Genomic DNA, 15,144 nt, shown 5'->3' on the forward strand with positions numbered 1-15,144 from the left:
CCGCGCCGGGTGGTCGGGAAGGAGCAGGCGTGCTCCCAGCCCTCAGCAAGCTCTGCAGGGGGCCTGCGGGGGCTGGGTGAGACATCGGGCATTTTGAAGAAGCTGGCTTTTGAGATGGGCTTGGAGAGACGGGATATGGAAATGTGGACGGAGCTGGGGAGGCGTCCCTGCCCCTGCCCCGCCCCGCCCCTGGGGCCCAGGGGAGCCCAGTGCCTCTGAGAGCCCGCTGGGAGCTGGGAGCGCAGGCTCACATCTGCCCGCAGGTCCCCTGGGCGAGCTGCCCCGCCTTCCTCCACCCTCCTCTCCTCTCCTCACCGGCGAAGTGGGGATAATAACACGGACTCCGAAATGGGCCAGACGCTTCAAGGGGATTATTCGTGTCAAGCGCTTAGTGCCCAGTGGGCGCTCTGCGGGGGCCTGCGGCTGTCAGCAGCCCGCAGTGGGTTCCGCAGAGTTTCGGGCTGGCCCAGGCTGCAGCCCCAGCCGCCCCCATTCTGCCTCGCTGCGGGCGTGCCCCCAACCCAGCCCCCTCCCCTCCCTCCCCTCAGTTTTACGTCTCTGCGGCTCAGTGGTTTGTATCTGTCACGGGTGGGGGACACCAGGACAGAGGAGCCCTGCGGCGGCTGGGGAGGTGACACCCCTGAAATGGCACTCGGAGCAGCTTTACCGGCACCGTCCACGCACCGCCCACGCGGCCCCCGTGCCTTCCCCGAGGCAGCACCTTGCCTGCTCCCCTTAGCTCCCCTCTCCGTCAGAGCACGTGCAGCCTGAGTCCGTGTCTCCCTGGCAGCTCCGTCCTGCCCCGCCCCCCCTCCAAGCCCCGGGCTCCAGCCTCTTACTGGGCTGCATAATCTTCTATTGATGAGGCGGAAGGGGAGGGAAATCCTTTCCTCCCAAATTGGGGTGGGGGAGGGGCAGAGCAAGGTAATTGTTCTTTTCTCTCTGCTCGGCTGTTCCCACTTGCCTTCCCTTCCCGTGTGGTTAAGGGACATGGATGCAGAAAGCGATGTTATTGATGAAGTCACCATAGCAACGACCCTTGGGAGGCACACATTCCAGCTTTGTTATCCTGGGCCAGGGCAGTGGGAAAGGCTGGCTCCTCGACGCGGATTGGCTCGCCTCCCGTGGCCCCGCTTTAGATGCCCCCGTGAACTTTGCTCTGCGGGACACAATGCCGCCGGCCCCGGGCAGGCACACTCTGCTGCCGTTGAACCCTGGGCACGCTGGCGGGATGTCTGGAAGTGATAGAAGGCCTCTGGGAAACGCGGGTCCCGGTGGGGGAGAGCTGCCGAGGCCTGTCAGGGCCCAGAGGGGGCAGGGACCCCGGGGGAGCCCCTCGGGAGGAAGCCCCGGGCGCTGCGGAGAGGACGCTGCGCCCGGCCATGGCCCCGCCTCTCGCACACAGCCTGGCCCTGGCCCGGCTTCCTCCCAGCCCCGCCCAGCCTCCGTGGGCTTGTTTGGGAAATGGGAATGGCAACACCCACGTCTCAGGCTCCGGTGAGAGTTAAATTAAATGGAAGTGTCATTGGAACCCAAGCCCTCATCACATCTCCTGCAAGACTCAGAGGAAGGGGCTCTTACATGTGTCACAAAGCTAGCCTTCCTCTCATCCCCACACGGCGCCCCTCGCCCGGCTCCTTCATCTCTTTCAGGGTGGTGGCACCCGCGCCCCACGTGCCTCCTGCCTGCAGCCTCGCGCCTGCCTCCCTGCAGCACCCGCAGACCTCTCGGCACGTGGGTGTGACGCTGCCCGATCTACCGTTTTCCCTGGCCCCCCTGCCCGGGCTGAGTCCCTCCAGCCCTTACCTGCACCCTCAACCAGCCTCCCTGCCCAGGGAAGGGGAGTGTGCATGGAGTGAGCTCCTGGAGGCAGGTCCTGTGACTGCCCACGTCTCCAAGGGTGGGCACCAGGGCCCAGAGAGGTGACTCGATTGCCCCAGGTCGAGCAACAAGTGGCAGAGTCTGCGCTGGGACCTGGCAACCGTGCTGCACAGCCTCCATCTCCACTCCCCACCCCCGGGCACCGTGAGACGCTCGGTCCGAGTCCGAGGGACATAATTGGATTCGGATGGGTTGGATCAAATTAGATTCGACCTGGCGGGCAGCCTGGCTGGCCGGCACCAGGCCCCTGAAGACCAGGCTTCTGGGAAGGAGTCTGAAATCACATCTCACTTCCCCTGCCGCCCTCGGCCCTTCCCTTCCTCCCCCACATCGGGACAGGGAGGCAGGCCCCGGGATGGCTGCACCTGTCCCAGGCAGCCCCGTGACCATCTGCTTGGGGACAGGGGCCCCAGGAAGCGCTCAGGCTGAGCGGACTCCAGGCCCGGTGAGCCTGGCGACTGGCGGGGGCCCCAGCAGCTCGCCCCGCGGCGCCTGCTCCCCGGCCTGGGCCGTGGCTGCTCACGGGGAGCCAGGCCTCCACCCGGACCCTCCTTCCCGTTTCCACCTCCCTTCACTGGGGAGCTGGGGAGTGTTCCCTCCTGGGCGGGTCCTGTGTCGGGCAGGGAGGCCACCGAGAGGGCTCAGAGCACGGCCTGCCCTCGGGGCTGACCAGAGGGCCCCGCAAGAGCAGAGGGGAACAGCACAGCCACACACCAGCGCTTGGGGCGAGGGGAGCACAGGCGCCCATGGGCCCCTGAGCGGCCGGGGGGCCACGGAGCTCCCTGGCTCACACTCGCCATGGCTCCTGATTGTGACGGAGAAGTCTGGACTCCCAGCAAGGAAGGCCCCCGGCGGGCGAGTCCGCAGCGGGGGAGAGAGCGGAGGAGGCGGGTGCTGAGCGCCCGTGCAGGGCAGTCAGCTGCACGGAGGCAGCCGTCAGCCCCTCCAGCACCACCGCCGGTCACTGCCCCTGTAGCACCCCGGCTGCAGCAGGTGCCGCCAGCGGACATGCCCTCAACCCCGTGCAGGCGGGAGGGGTCGCGTGCCTGGAGAACCAGGGGACTCGGCTTCAGGCCCAGCTGTGCCCCCAGGGGCTCAAGCGCTGGGGCGAGAATCAGCCCCCAGCCCCCACCCTGTCCTCTGCCAGGGCTCTTCTCTCTGAGGCCTCGCCCCTCGCTCTGGAAAATATCCTTCTTAATAAGAAAGAGATGAATGTGAACATAATAAATTTCTTATTTCTATTTTTGAGTAAATTAATATAAGCTTCCCAGTTTAATTTCTAGTATGGTAATTATGAATAGCTACAGATAAATACAAATTCTTTGGGCTCCTCCATAATTGCCAGAAATGTAAAAAGGAGCTGAATCCTGTGGGCTCGGGACCCAGCCCCACCCCTGCCCTCAGCTGGAGACAAGGAGGGGGCCCGAGGGCCCTGGGGCCTGTGCCGGCCTCGTGGGAGGGGGCAGGTCACCGGCCCTTGGCCCCAGTCCTCAGTGAGGGGGCCTTCTCCCGCAGTGAGGACCGTGCCTTTGAGGCTGGCTGTGGGGGCCGCCTGCCCCCTCCGCTCCGGGGTTTCACTGCCCAGTGCCCATCAACTTTGACCTAGAAAGCTAGGTCACTCCCCCAAGCTGTCCTTTGCTGGCAAAACAGCGACATCGTATGGTCTCACTAGTAGTCTAGATTCTCAGAAAGGAAGCCCGGCCCTGCCCGGTGCGGCTCAGCGGGGTGGGCGTCGTCCTGCAAATCGAAAGGTCGCCGGTTGGACGCCTCTGGTCAGGGCGCAGGCCTGGCGTGTGGGTCAGGTCCCCTCCCCGGTCAGGGCCCATGTGCGAGGCAACCAATGGGTGTTTGTTTATTTTTCCTCCCTCCCTTCCCTCACTCTAAAAATAAATAAACAAATAGATTTTTTAAAACCTTTTAAAAATAAGAAAGAAAGAAAGGTCACCTAGGGGCAAGCCCATGGTGTGGGGGAGAGTTGGTGACGTCCGACACTGAGTGCTCTGCCTACATCCCAAGTTCAGGGCCACGTCAGCTCCCCAGCGACAAGGTTACGGTCGGTATTGATTACCAGGGCTCGCTGCAGGTTCTGATTCTGTGGCTGGGAATGGAAGTTCAGCCCCCCCCCCCCCCACCACACAGAAGCTGGAGCTTCAGCGCGGGCCCGCGGCGCTCGCAGCTCAGGGAGGAAGCGCGGGTCTGCCCGATGGGCATCGACTTCCCGTGCAGCCGTGGGGCGGCCTGAGAGACTGCCGTGGCATGGCGGCCTGCGGGGCGTAACCCAAAGGTCAGGAAGCTCTGCAGAACCAGCGGCGTTTGAGACGGGCCCAGGATTTTGTTTTGGGGGGACAGGAGAAGCAGAGGGGTGTGCTTTGGGGGTGGTCGGCCAGCGGTGCAGGACCACGGACCATGGGGACTATGTAAGCGGAGGTGGGCGACGAAGCCGGGAAGAAGCTAGGACGCCCACTCCTTTCACATCCGTGGGCGCCAAGGAGCCACAAAATCCGCACGAGCCCGGGGTGAGGGGAGCCCTGCACTCAGCCTGCCGCCGACAGTGGCCGGGGGTGACGGGCAGGGAGGCTGCTCCTCGGCCGCCACACACGGGTAGACCCTCGCCAGGCCAGTGTCTCCGACCACCGGCGGAGGCGCTGCACACGTCTCCAGGGCCCCGGGAAGCCCTGCCGGGGGAGGCCCGGCCCCCAGACTCAGTGCGCCTCCAGTCACCGGGGACCTGCCATCTCCGCTCCCTGCGGCCGGGAGGTGGGCGTCGTCACTCCCGTGCCACAGACGAGGCTGCGAGAAGCGAGGCGGCCTTCCCCAAGACACGCGAGTGGTCAGGAGGCCGGGCTCTGCCCGCCCCTGCCTGACCTCCCCAGACCTTTCTCCTGCGAAAGCCGTGCGCCAGCCTGGCTCATACCAGCTCGCGAGCGCCGCTTCCATCCGTGATGTCTCCCTGGAGCTTGGAGGGCGCATTGCCACCACAGAAACTGGCCTGTGCTGCCCATCGGCCCCACCCCGCCCCCAGCAGTGGCTAACGACCATCAGTCGGTGCACCACGGTGCCGGGCGTGCAGGCCTGCTGTTCCGAAATGCGGCGAGCTGCCCGTGAGCGTGCAGCTTTCTGCCAGGAGCCTGGCACCCGAGTGCCCGGCCGATTCGGCTGCGGCTCAGCCGGTCACACTCGGCGTCGGCCCGCCAGTTCGATTTGAACGCGGGAGAGAACCCAGGGGAAGGACGGGTAAGAGCAGTAAAAGCAGGTGAAACCAGAGGTCGGCGTGCTGAGCACAACGCAGGCTCACTGATTCCGATTTTCTGTTTGGTTTAACTTAAGAATTTTTAAAGTGTCAATTGTAGCTGCCGGGATGTTTGTGTTCTCAGACACGTCGATTCTCAGTCCCTGACCGTGCGTGAAGTGGGCGGGGTTGAGACTGAGCTTGTCCTCACCTTGAGCCGGGGACCGGTGCGCCACCTGGGAGAGGAGGCCACCCGCCTGTCCCCGTCTCCGGGTTCCTTCCGCCGCCGAGGCCAGCCCCTCGCGGTGGGACCTGGGAGCCGGGCTCAGGGCAGTGTGCGGGCGGGCAGCAGCTCTTCCTTTTATCCGCCGTTAGCCTCTTGACGGACGTGTGACCTGCACCCCCTCACTTGACCCCAGACCTAATAAATTCTGGAAATGCCTCACAACTCACCAGGAAGATAAACATCAACTGGGGTCCACCGAGAGGGGTCCAGGCCGCTCCAGGCAGCCAGGGAGGGAGATCCGGTCTCCTGAGGGGAGGGGCCAACTGAGGGAGAGGACCCTGTCCTCTCTGTCACACCAGTGCCCTCAGAGCCGACTGGGTGGAGGGCAGAGGCCAGGCGTCCAGGGGCCCTGCCCTCAAAACCCATGGGCAGCCCGGCTCCACACTCAGCGGGGCCTCCAGCGCGGGAGGTGTTGTCCGGACCCCAAGGGCCTTCAGGGCAGGCGTCTGGATCTTGGCTCCCGTCTTGGAAAGGGCCACTGGCCTTTACAGGGGACGAGGGGCCCGGAGCGTGCGTAGGATGGAGTCCCTGCCTGGGGCGTGGAGCCGGGGGGAGGCTCTGAGAGCCTGGGAGGGGAGGAGGCGGGGAGCTGGCTGGTCTTATGTGGGTCGGGGCTCCCGGGTCTGGCCGGAGGACACACAGGAAGGGCCTGCCAGGCGGGGCCACCACTGGCCAGGCTGCAGATACAGAGGCTGCTGCCGGGGGAGGGTGGGGGCGCCGTGGCAGGCGGGGGGCCGGCCCTGGCCCCTCTGGCACTCCTCCCCGCTGAAGGCTCCCAGGCAGCAGGGAGGCCAGCACTGGCTGCCCTTTTAAGACCAGACGACGGAGAGAAGGGTACCCAAGTTTCGCCCACATTCTTGCTCTAAAAAGTAGCATCTGACCACCAGCAGGAACCTTGGGCAAGAGTAGGAACATGGTGACGTGTGTGCCCCTGAACCTGGGATGAGCTCCATGGGGCGGGGGTGCCCCTGCGTGTGCGTGGAGCCGGAGGCCCGAGCCAGGCCGTGCAGGGCTTGGCACGTGGAGGTGAGGGCAGCTCTACGATGCCGGGTACACGTGGGGACCCCTCTGCACCTGGTGGGGGTGGGGGTGGCGCGTGGTCCAGTGCCCGGCCGTGGGGCTGGCGAGGACAAGGCTCTGAGGTCCGGGCGTGGACTCGGGCAGAAACCCACTGATGGGGCTCAGGGGCCTGGCGGCACCTGGGTGAGACCACCGGAGGCTCGGGGCATAGCCCGCCTCACAGAGGCGTCCCCTGCACACATGCCTCGCACCACCGGCGTTTTGGCGCCGCCCCCGCACCCCCCACCGCCGTCTCCCTGGGGGCCCCTCCCAGCCACCCGCTGTGCAGCTCTGCGAGTGAGGCCTGGGGGCAGCGGGCGGGCGTGCCCTCGGCGTGTGCAGCGCGTGTGCGGCGCAGGTGCAGTGTGTGTGCCATGCGTGTGCTCGCAACTACCCCGGAACTCTCCGTCTAATTGTGGTGTTCCGTGGGCGCTCTCGGCCTGAAACGTCCTCCCCCTCTCTCCGCCCGTCCCCCATCCCTCTCCTGTCTGTCTCTCCCCAGAGGGTATGAACTGCATGAACAAAGACCACGGCTGTGCCCACATCTGCCGGGAGACGCCCAAAGGTGGGGTGGCCTGCGACTGCAGGCCCGGCTTTGACCTTGCCCAAAACCAGAAGGACTGCACACGTAGGTAGATGGAGGCAAATGGGTCAGACACCCCCACGCGTCTCCTGCCGTTGCTCTGTGGGGGGTCCGTCCAGTCTCTGCGGGACGCGGCCCCGGGCGGGCTCTCGGCCCTGGGGGTGGAGAAAAAGGCAGGGCCCCTGGCGGGTCTGGGGAGGCAGGAGGGACGGGCCGGGAACCCCAGGCCTGAGGGTTTCCCTCCCGGCACGTCCCCGCCCACACGGCCCTGGAGCTGGCCGAGTTTTACCTGGGGCCCCATACCATGGCCCTGCCAGCGCCTCCTGTGCCCTCTCCTCTGCCCGTGCCCTGGAGGCCCACCGCTCCGAGCTCTCACTCTCTGGGGGAATGAGGGACTGTGGCACAGGGGTGTACGAGCTCTGGCTCCCGGAAGCCGCCCCAGCCAGCCCTTAGCAGCAGCACGGTACAAAGGGGGAAAGGAGCTTGGTCTGGGGGCTCCCGGCCCAGGACGTAAACCCAGAACTCGCCTTGTACCCCAGGAGGTCGAGGTTGAATGAGGCCTCTGGTGAAAGGGGCCACTTCAGGGCTCGGTGTAACGCGGCCTTTCAGTGGGGTCAGTCGCCCAGTTTCCCAGCGGGAACAGCAGCCAGCAAGCGAAGCTGGCCCACCATCCCTGGTCTTTGGGATTCTGTCAGGGCGCCGCCCTCCGTGGGTGCCCACCACACCTTCCCCAGCTCGTGCTTTCCTCCAGCGGTCCCCAAGGGCTTGGGGGGACCCACCAGCACCAGACACAGTCCCATCTCTGAGGAGTTCATGCTCCAGTCCCCACTCGTGATTTGTCCGTTCCTCAAAGTGAACGCACTTCCTCCCGCCACGGCCCGGGCCCAGACTCGGGCCAGCCTTCTTCCTCTTCCTCCCGGTCCCCCTGGGGGCTCGCAGCGGGGACCACGCGTGCGGCCACCCGGGCAGGGCCGCTCAGGGAAGTGCCGGCCCCCGCCCTGGGACTCCCGCCCGGCCCTCCTCTGCTCCACACAGAGGCACAGACGCCCCCACCGCCGGGCTCCCGCGGGGTGGGAGGCGAACAGCCCCACCTTCCCCAGCCCTCCCTGTGGGTAACCTGAGCGTCCCCGGGAACTGGCCAAGGACAGGCACCTGCGCCGCAGCCAGGCTCGCGGACAGGCTCGGCCACACGGAAACACTGCTGCCTGAGCAGGCCGGGCTGACACGCCCCGGCCGAGCCCTGGCCAAGCCCTGGCAGGACGCTGGGCAGGGAGCTGCGAGCACCAGGGGACAGTCTGCTCAGGGGACAGTCTGCTCAGGGTCTCCTGAGCAGTGGACCTGGTCTGAGCGGTCGGGGACCAGGCAGGGCCCTGTACATGGCTAAGGCCCCCTGCCCGGCCCCAACAGAGCAGAGCCCAGCCCTAGCCCAGAAGGTTCACCCCCTGCGCCTTGGCTGGCCGTCGCCAGGCCGTGTGGAGTCTGACGGCAGCCCGGGGCCACAGGGTGGGTGAGCACCCTGCTGCCCTCCCGTGAAGGGCCAGCCCTGGGCCCTTCCGCGTGGTGCGTGTGGCAGGGTTAGTGTCCAGTTAGCGATGAGATTTTCTCTCTAGCCCTTGAGGTCACCTGAGGTCCAGGAAATTCTAGATCTGGAGGTGGGCTGGGGCAGAGGCCTGACCTCGCCAGCTCTAGGGACCAGCAGGACCACACAGGCTCTGCACCCAACTGTCCTCCCTCCAGAGCCTGGGACCCCCAGGGCCCCAGGCTCTGGCGTCTATTTCCATACACGAGCTGTAGTCTCTCCAGGTGCTCACCAGCACGGCCCTCGGGGTCCGTGAGGTGCACACACACCTGAGTGGGGGAGGGAGGGACCCTCAGTGTGGCCCTCCCTCCAGTGGCCTCTGACAGACCCTTTCCTCTGGCTCCGCCCCGCCCCCTGACGTGGGCCTTTTTCAGGCCGCAAAGGCACAAGATGTCCCGCCCGGCATGGGGCTCTGCTGGGGTCTGCCCTCGCCTGGGATCTGTGCTAGGCGGCCGCCCGTGGAACCCCAGGTTTCTCTGGGCCGCCTCCTGGGCAGAGGCCTCCAGCTAGCAGGGGTGGCCGGGGAGCCCTTCCCCGGGAGACCCTGGACCCCATTAGCAAGATGCCTCGCCCTGGCATGCAGTAACTGCCTGCTTTGCATAAACCTGAGTGTACTGTTTTTCCCACTCTGGGCTGGCTCCCTTTTGTGCAGCCCCTGTCGGCCGACCCAGGGGGCGGACACTACGGGCCAGGTTAGACCCTGGGCTGGAGGGCACTGCAGCTGTGCGACGTGCTTCGAGAACAGATCGTTTCCAAAACCACGCCCGGGGCGGCGTTGATTTGCCTGCATTCTGTCTGTCTGGACGCAGCCCTGCGGCAGGGGGGCTCCGAGGGGGTCCGTTGCAGATGGCTGCAGGGACTCGGCGAGAGCAGGTGTCCGTGGGGCACCCTCCCGCGTGCCCCAGGACGTGAGCAGAGGAAAGAAAGCTCTCCAGGGTGCAGGAAACACGTGTCCCCTCTCCCCACGCCCCCTCAGAATGGACCTGGTATTGCAGACGATCGCCCCCATCTGACAGGCTAGTTTAGAGTGTCCTTTGCAGCCCAGGAAAGGTGACGTCGTCTAGCCTGTCCCTGTCTTTAGCTCATGCCATCTAGGAGCCCCAGCCATGTGCTGGTTCTGCCCCAAGCCCAGGTCACCCAAAGTCCCTTCGCGCCCACCCAGCAGCCTTTAGGGAGTGGAGAATTCCATCCAAGACCCTCGAAGGCCGAGGTCCAGGGAAGGCGGGCCTATTCACAGTCACCCCCGCCCTCGCTGTCGCCCCCTTAAAGAAAAGCGCCGACACCAGGGACTAATCGTTCTTGTCGTTCTGTCTGCGCGTACGTGTGTGCACGCTGGGCCCACCCAGTCACCTGCAACTACGGAAACGGGGGCTGCCAGCACAGCTGCGAGGACACGGACACGGGCCCCCTGTGCGGCTGCCACCAGAAGTACGCCCTGCACTCGGACGGCCGGACCTGCATCGGTAAGTGGGCCGCTGCCGCGCCAGCACCCTGCACCACCCTGCCCCCCACGGGCGCGCCGGGTGGCCCCGCAGCCAGCCAGCGCCCCACCCCGTCCCATCCCCAAGAAGGAAGCTTTCGGGAGACAAGAGCAAGTGCACCCCACAGAGCTGGTGGGGCGCTTTCTGTGGGCGAGCCCGGGGCAGTTCCGCCCCCAGACTGAGCGCCCCTGCTTTGTGTCCCCATGGGTCGGGTCTCCCGCACGCCCTCATGCCCGCCGCAGGGGCGGCCTGGGCGCGGAGGGAGGAAGGCATGTGCGCCTGAGGTGGGCTGCTGCTGCTCCCGGGGTCCCCCGCTGACGGACCTGGAGCCGTGCAGCAGGCCAGTCCCGCCCCCCGCGGCCCTGTCAGCGGTGCGGCCGCCCCGGCGGTCTGGAGAAGCAGGAGGGGTTCTCAGAAAACAGCTTCTGTCTCCGTGGTGGGGAACGCCAGGGGCGGGGCCTGGGGGCTCGGACCGGCTTTCCCTGCCCCACCCCGCACACAGGGCTCTGGCCAGACCTCCTCTCCCACCCAGAGTCCCCCCCCTCCAGAAGGTGCCCCTCCCTCCCCTGCCGCAAGGAGTCTGCGTCTGAGCCCCAGGCACTTATCTCCAAGGAGAAGCTTCGATGTCTGTGATCCCTTGTGCCCTCGTCACTCGTGGGCTCTTTCCCCACCCGCAGGCAACTTTTTCCCCTGAGCAGAGGGGGCGGCAGGGCTGGCGTCCGCGTTGGGGTCGCAGACTGGAGACACCCGCCAGTCAGTTGGCTGTGGCTGTTTTTTTGTTTGAAGAAGAGGTCTCATTTCTTATCTGCTAGAAAGCTATTTCTTGAGGGACTTCCAAGTGACAAAAAGGGGCTGACAAGCAAGCAAAGCCGTGACTCCCAGAGCGTGCTGTCGAACCCTGTCCCCTGTGCCTGCTCGCTGGTGGGGGGCGTCAGGCGGGGGGTGGGGAGCGGGGAGCCAGCGGCCCCCCCAGTCCCTGGCTGCCACCCCAGGTGCTGCTGCTGCGTCGTCCCCCTCTGTGTGGCCTCTCCTCTCCAACAGCCGTTTTTGGTTTCGTTTTACCTCGTTCCTCCTGCTTTTCTGGTGATGGTCCCTGATTGCCTGTCTTGTCTGGTAACTGACATCCATTAATTATCTCAGAGCCAAAAGCCAAACCAAACCAAACCAAAATTCAGCGCAAAACCCGGCCTCAGACCAGTGTCTCTATTGCAGCCTGATCCCATCTAGAACCCCCTCTCCCGCCTCCCCCCCCCCCCCGCCGTCTCTGCCGTCCCCCCTCCCCCCGGGGGCTCTCCCGGGCTCCCCCGCCCCTCCCTGTCTTGTCCACTGGGGTCTCCCTCAGTGTTCGCGTCTGCGGTGCAGCCGCCTCTGCGGGCCACCGGACAGCGCAAACAGCTGCCGGCCAGACCCCCACCCGGCCTCGTCTAACACGCCCTGTCTTCGTCCACCCAGCTCATCCTCCCTCACTTTCCATCTCGTAGCGTCTGCTGCATGTGAGGGCCCCTGCTCGCATCTCCATTCTAACGCCCCCGTCCCCACGCCTCGCTCCCGCCCCTCCCCTTAGAAACCCCTGCCCAGGCCCAGCTCCCCGCCGGCCACCGCTCCCCACCGGCCAGGAGGGCCTCCCGTCTGCCTGCTCCCTGCTCCCTAAGTCCCCCCGGGGAGCCAAGGTCTCGGCACGTCTCCCACGGAGCCAGGAACGGGAGCCGGCTCGCCTCGCCTCGGCGCAGCCTCCTGCCCCACAGCCAGCATGCTCCCCGGCCGCCCCGTGGGCTCGCTCTGCACGCCCCTAAAACGACTGACCACCTCCGCAGCGCCCGCCGAGCACCTGGTGCCCCCCTCTCACCCTCTGTAGACAAGCAGGCAACCAGCGCTGCCCCAGCCGACCCCTGGGCCTCTGTCTGTCCGACCGGGTCCACTGTCGTGTGTGTGTGTGTACGTGTCCCTCTGCGTGTCTCGTTCTTAATTTTGCATGCGTGTGTGACGCACTTTCCTGCCCTGGAGACAGGGCGCCTGCTGTCCAGGCACATCCATCACCGGACCTCGCGGCCCTGTCCCCTCCTCCCATGCCCTGTCCTGTGCCTGCCTCTCCGGCCTGAGCCGGGGTCTCTGGGGCCGCTCGTGTCTCTGTGGGCTCCGTGGGGGCGCTGTCTGCTGCCACGGCCCCCCCCCCAGACGCGCCCTGTCTGCTCTGGCTCAGCTGCCTCCTCTGTGTGCGGATGGCCCCCGTCCCAGCTGCGTCCTTCTGTGGTCGTCCCCTTTGCCCACCCCCACCCACCCCACCCCTGCTGCCTCTTCGCTCTGCCCTGAGCACGCCGCCTCGGAGGTGCCTGGGGTTAGCCCCTCGGCGAGGACGCTGCGCCGGCCGCAGGCTGTGTTGGCTGTGTGTGCGCCACGCCGGAAGGCTGACTGGCGTGGGCCGCGGGGAGTGGGCTCTCATTAACCAGCGGCTCCGTGTTTGTCCCTTACTTGTGTTCTAGAGAAGGATGAGGCTGCAATTGAGCGCTCTCAGTTCAGTGCCACGTCAGTAGCTGATGTGGACAAGCGGGTGAAACGGCGGCTCCTCATGGGTAACACTTTTCTTCCACTTCCTTTGTTGTCCTCGCACCTGTGTCCGCGCGCGTGTGTGGGTGTGGTGTGCGGGGGTCCGCGTGTGTGCTGGCCAGTCGGCCTGTGAGCGTGGGGGGGGCTGTGTGAGGCGGCTGTCCATCTGTGTGGCGTGCTCTCGCGTGTGGGGTCACGCGTGCCCTGTGTGAGTGTGGGGGGCTCCACTCCAGATGTGAACTTACTTTTTCCTTTTTAAAGTTGTTTGCCCTTCATCAAACACGTGTATTTCTTTGTGTGTTTGTAGCGGAGAACCCAGAGCCCGTGTCTAGGTGCCCCTGCGTGTAAGGAGGCGTGTACTCTAACCCCGCTCCGTGCAGTGCACGCCGCAGGGACAGTTAGCACCCAGGAGCGGCGCAGCAGCCGCAGGAAGCAGGCATTCGGGCTGCCCGGTCCTGATCCACCCCCGCCCTCAGGAGAGATGCCCCGCTAGGGGAAAGCCACACCTACACTCAGGGCTGGGGGACCCCCCTAGGGGCACGGAGTTCACCCTGCTCACTCTGTAGTTGGGAACCATGCTGCCCAGCGAGGGGAGGACCGGGTAAAAGCAGGACTCACTCTGGCAGGGCAGGCCGGGTAAAAGCAGGACTCACTCAGCCCCTCCCGGACCCAAGGCTCCCCAGTTCTGTGAATGACCCCACCCTGAGCCTGCCGGGCTAGTGGCCGTGGCCCACATTTCCCTGGTAACCCCTTGGGCACCCGCTTGCCATGGGGGAGCCACAGGAGGTCAGCCCCACTCTGAGCACTCCCCCCCAGCTGCGTGCAGACTGCAGAGCGGCACCGAGACCTGCCCTGCCGGCGCGGCTGAGCCGGGGGTGGGAGGGGGAAGGGAGGAGGAGGAGGCAAGGACTGCTCTCCCGCCGAGCTCGGCCTGCGCGGCGGCGGAAGAGCAGGCGTGCCTCCTCCTGCATGTGCGCCTCTGTCTCAGCCGGGTTTCCGGGTCCTGGGGCTGTGGGCCCTCTGGTGCACGGCTGTGGGGCCACCTGGGATGATCACGGCCTTCTTTGTGGCACTCAGATAGGCCACACCGGCCTTGGGAGCTGTGAGGCCGGCGGGTGCATGTCCCAGCCTCAGACGAGGAAACCGAGGCTCACTGGGGTGCCCTGGCTTGCCCGAGATCACACACCACCCTGAGCCTGGCCCAGAGCTCAAGGCCATGTGGGCTTTCTTCTCAGAGGTCACAGGACCGGGGAGGTCAGGTCCTGAAGGTCCTGGAGAGGTCACCTAGTTTTGTCCGTCATCTTCACGCGGACCTCCAAGGAGCCCCGGCATCTGGGGAGGAGGGAGGCCTACGTGGGGCCGCAGGAGGGGTGCGGCCTCGTGTGCGGGGGAGCAGGCTGGAGGCTCATCCTCTGCAGCGGGGCTCTGAAGGGCGAGGGAGACCTCGGACCGGCCGGCCGTGCTCTGTGCACCCCGGAGTCCGCGCGGGCAGGACGCACGCGGCCCTGCCTCTCCGGCGAGAACCCAGGGCCGGCCGGGCCCCACGGCAGTGGGCTCGGCTCAGGCCGCAGGCCCGCTCTCTGCGCTTCCCTGGACGGGCTGCCTTGCGGGCTTGGGCTGCCTGGGCCGGCCTGGGGGGCTGGAAATGCCCAGGTGGTGGGTGTGGCGGCCCCACCACGCAGGCACGCCCACCACCCTCCAGAAAGGTGTGAGGTGGCGCTATGGCCTTTGGGAAGGTGGCCAGGAGGGAATGGCGGGAACCTAAGAGGTGCGGGTGCTCTGGGGCCCGAGGGGTCCCAGGCCCCTCGGCCTCACTTCCTAGGAGAGGTGGGCGCTGCTGCGGAGGCCTGGGCTTGAGAGCAGGTGGGACCAGCGAGAGCACGGAGGCGGGAGAGGGCTGAGCTGAGTGGGCGTCAAGTGGGGTGGTGCGGTGGGTGGGTAGGTTTATCTAATTAGACTCGGCGGGTAACGGCCCAGAGCCCGGTCCTGCAGCGGGGCCGGGCATGAGGAAGGAGGCACCCAGAATGCAACCTCCCTCTTCCACTTCCAGGGTTTGGGAAGCAGATCGGGACCCCTGCCCAGCCTCGGGAAGGGCCAAGGAGATGGACGAGGGCACCCCTCATCCTGCACCCCTGCACCCCTGCCTCCCTGATATATATTGGGGGGAATTAACTAGAATTACCTCTGGAGGGTGGGCCCCTTGCAGGACAGGCTTCCCCTGCTACATGAGTGTTCTAGGAGCCCATCTGTATCAGTGCACCAGCTGGTGTTGTTGTGAGAGGCTGCATTTGGCTTCAGTGGAAAAAAATTTTTTAAGACTTTCAGCGTGTTTGCCTGTTTCACGATGGGCGATTTGCAAGCGCACCTGCCCCCACCGCACTGAGAGTTCCGCAGTTTTTGACCAGAAACAGCGTGACCCCTGTCCCCACCCTCCCTGTTCACTAGATCTCACCCTGAGGGACTTTTTTTTTGTTTCCCCCGATGAAAACATCCTCCAAGGGA

General features: G+C 65.8%; 1 protein-coding gene across 4 annotated transcripts in view; it reads left to right on the forward strand.

Annotated features, from left to right (window-relative positions):
- The window catches only part of SCUBE1 (signal peptide, CUB domain and EGF like domain containing 1), a 110,447-nt gene that overhangs the window by 56,379 nt on the left and 38,924 nt on the right, over nucleotides 1–15,144 (forward strand). For 2 of the 4 annotated variants that reach the window (XM_045835039.1, XM_045835040.1), the window contains exons 5-7: nucleotides 6,958–7,083; nucleotides 9,964–10,080; nucleotides 12,579–12,668. The exons of 1 other annotated variant lie outside the window; for it this stretch is intronic. In XM_045835039.1, the coding sequence (XP_045690995.1) occupies nucleotides 6,958–7,083; nucleotides 9,964–10,080; nucleotides 12,579–12,668 (333 nt within the window). The remainder of the gene's footprint in view (nucleotides 1–6,957; nucleotides 7,084–9,963; nucleotides 10,081–12,578; nucleotides 12,669–15,144) is intronic. One more of the 4 variants, XM_045835041.1, reaches the window with a different exon arrangement.

The sequence above is a fragment of the Phyllostomus hastatus genome, unplaced genomic scaffold (genome assembly GCF_019186645.2).
Source record: "Phyllostomus hastatus isolate PE091 unplaced genomic scaffold, TTU_PhHast_1.1 phas_contig_198, whole genome shotgun sequence".
Lineage (NCBI taxonomy): Eukaryota > Metazoa > Chordata > Mammalia > Chiroptera > Phyllostomidae > Phyllostomus > Phyllostomus hastatus.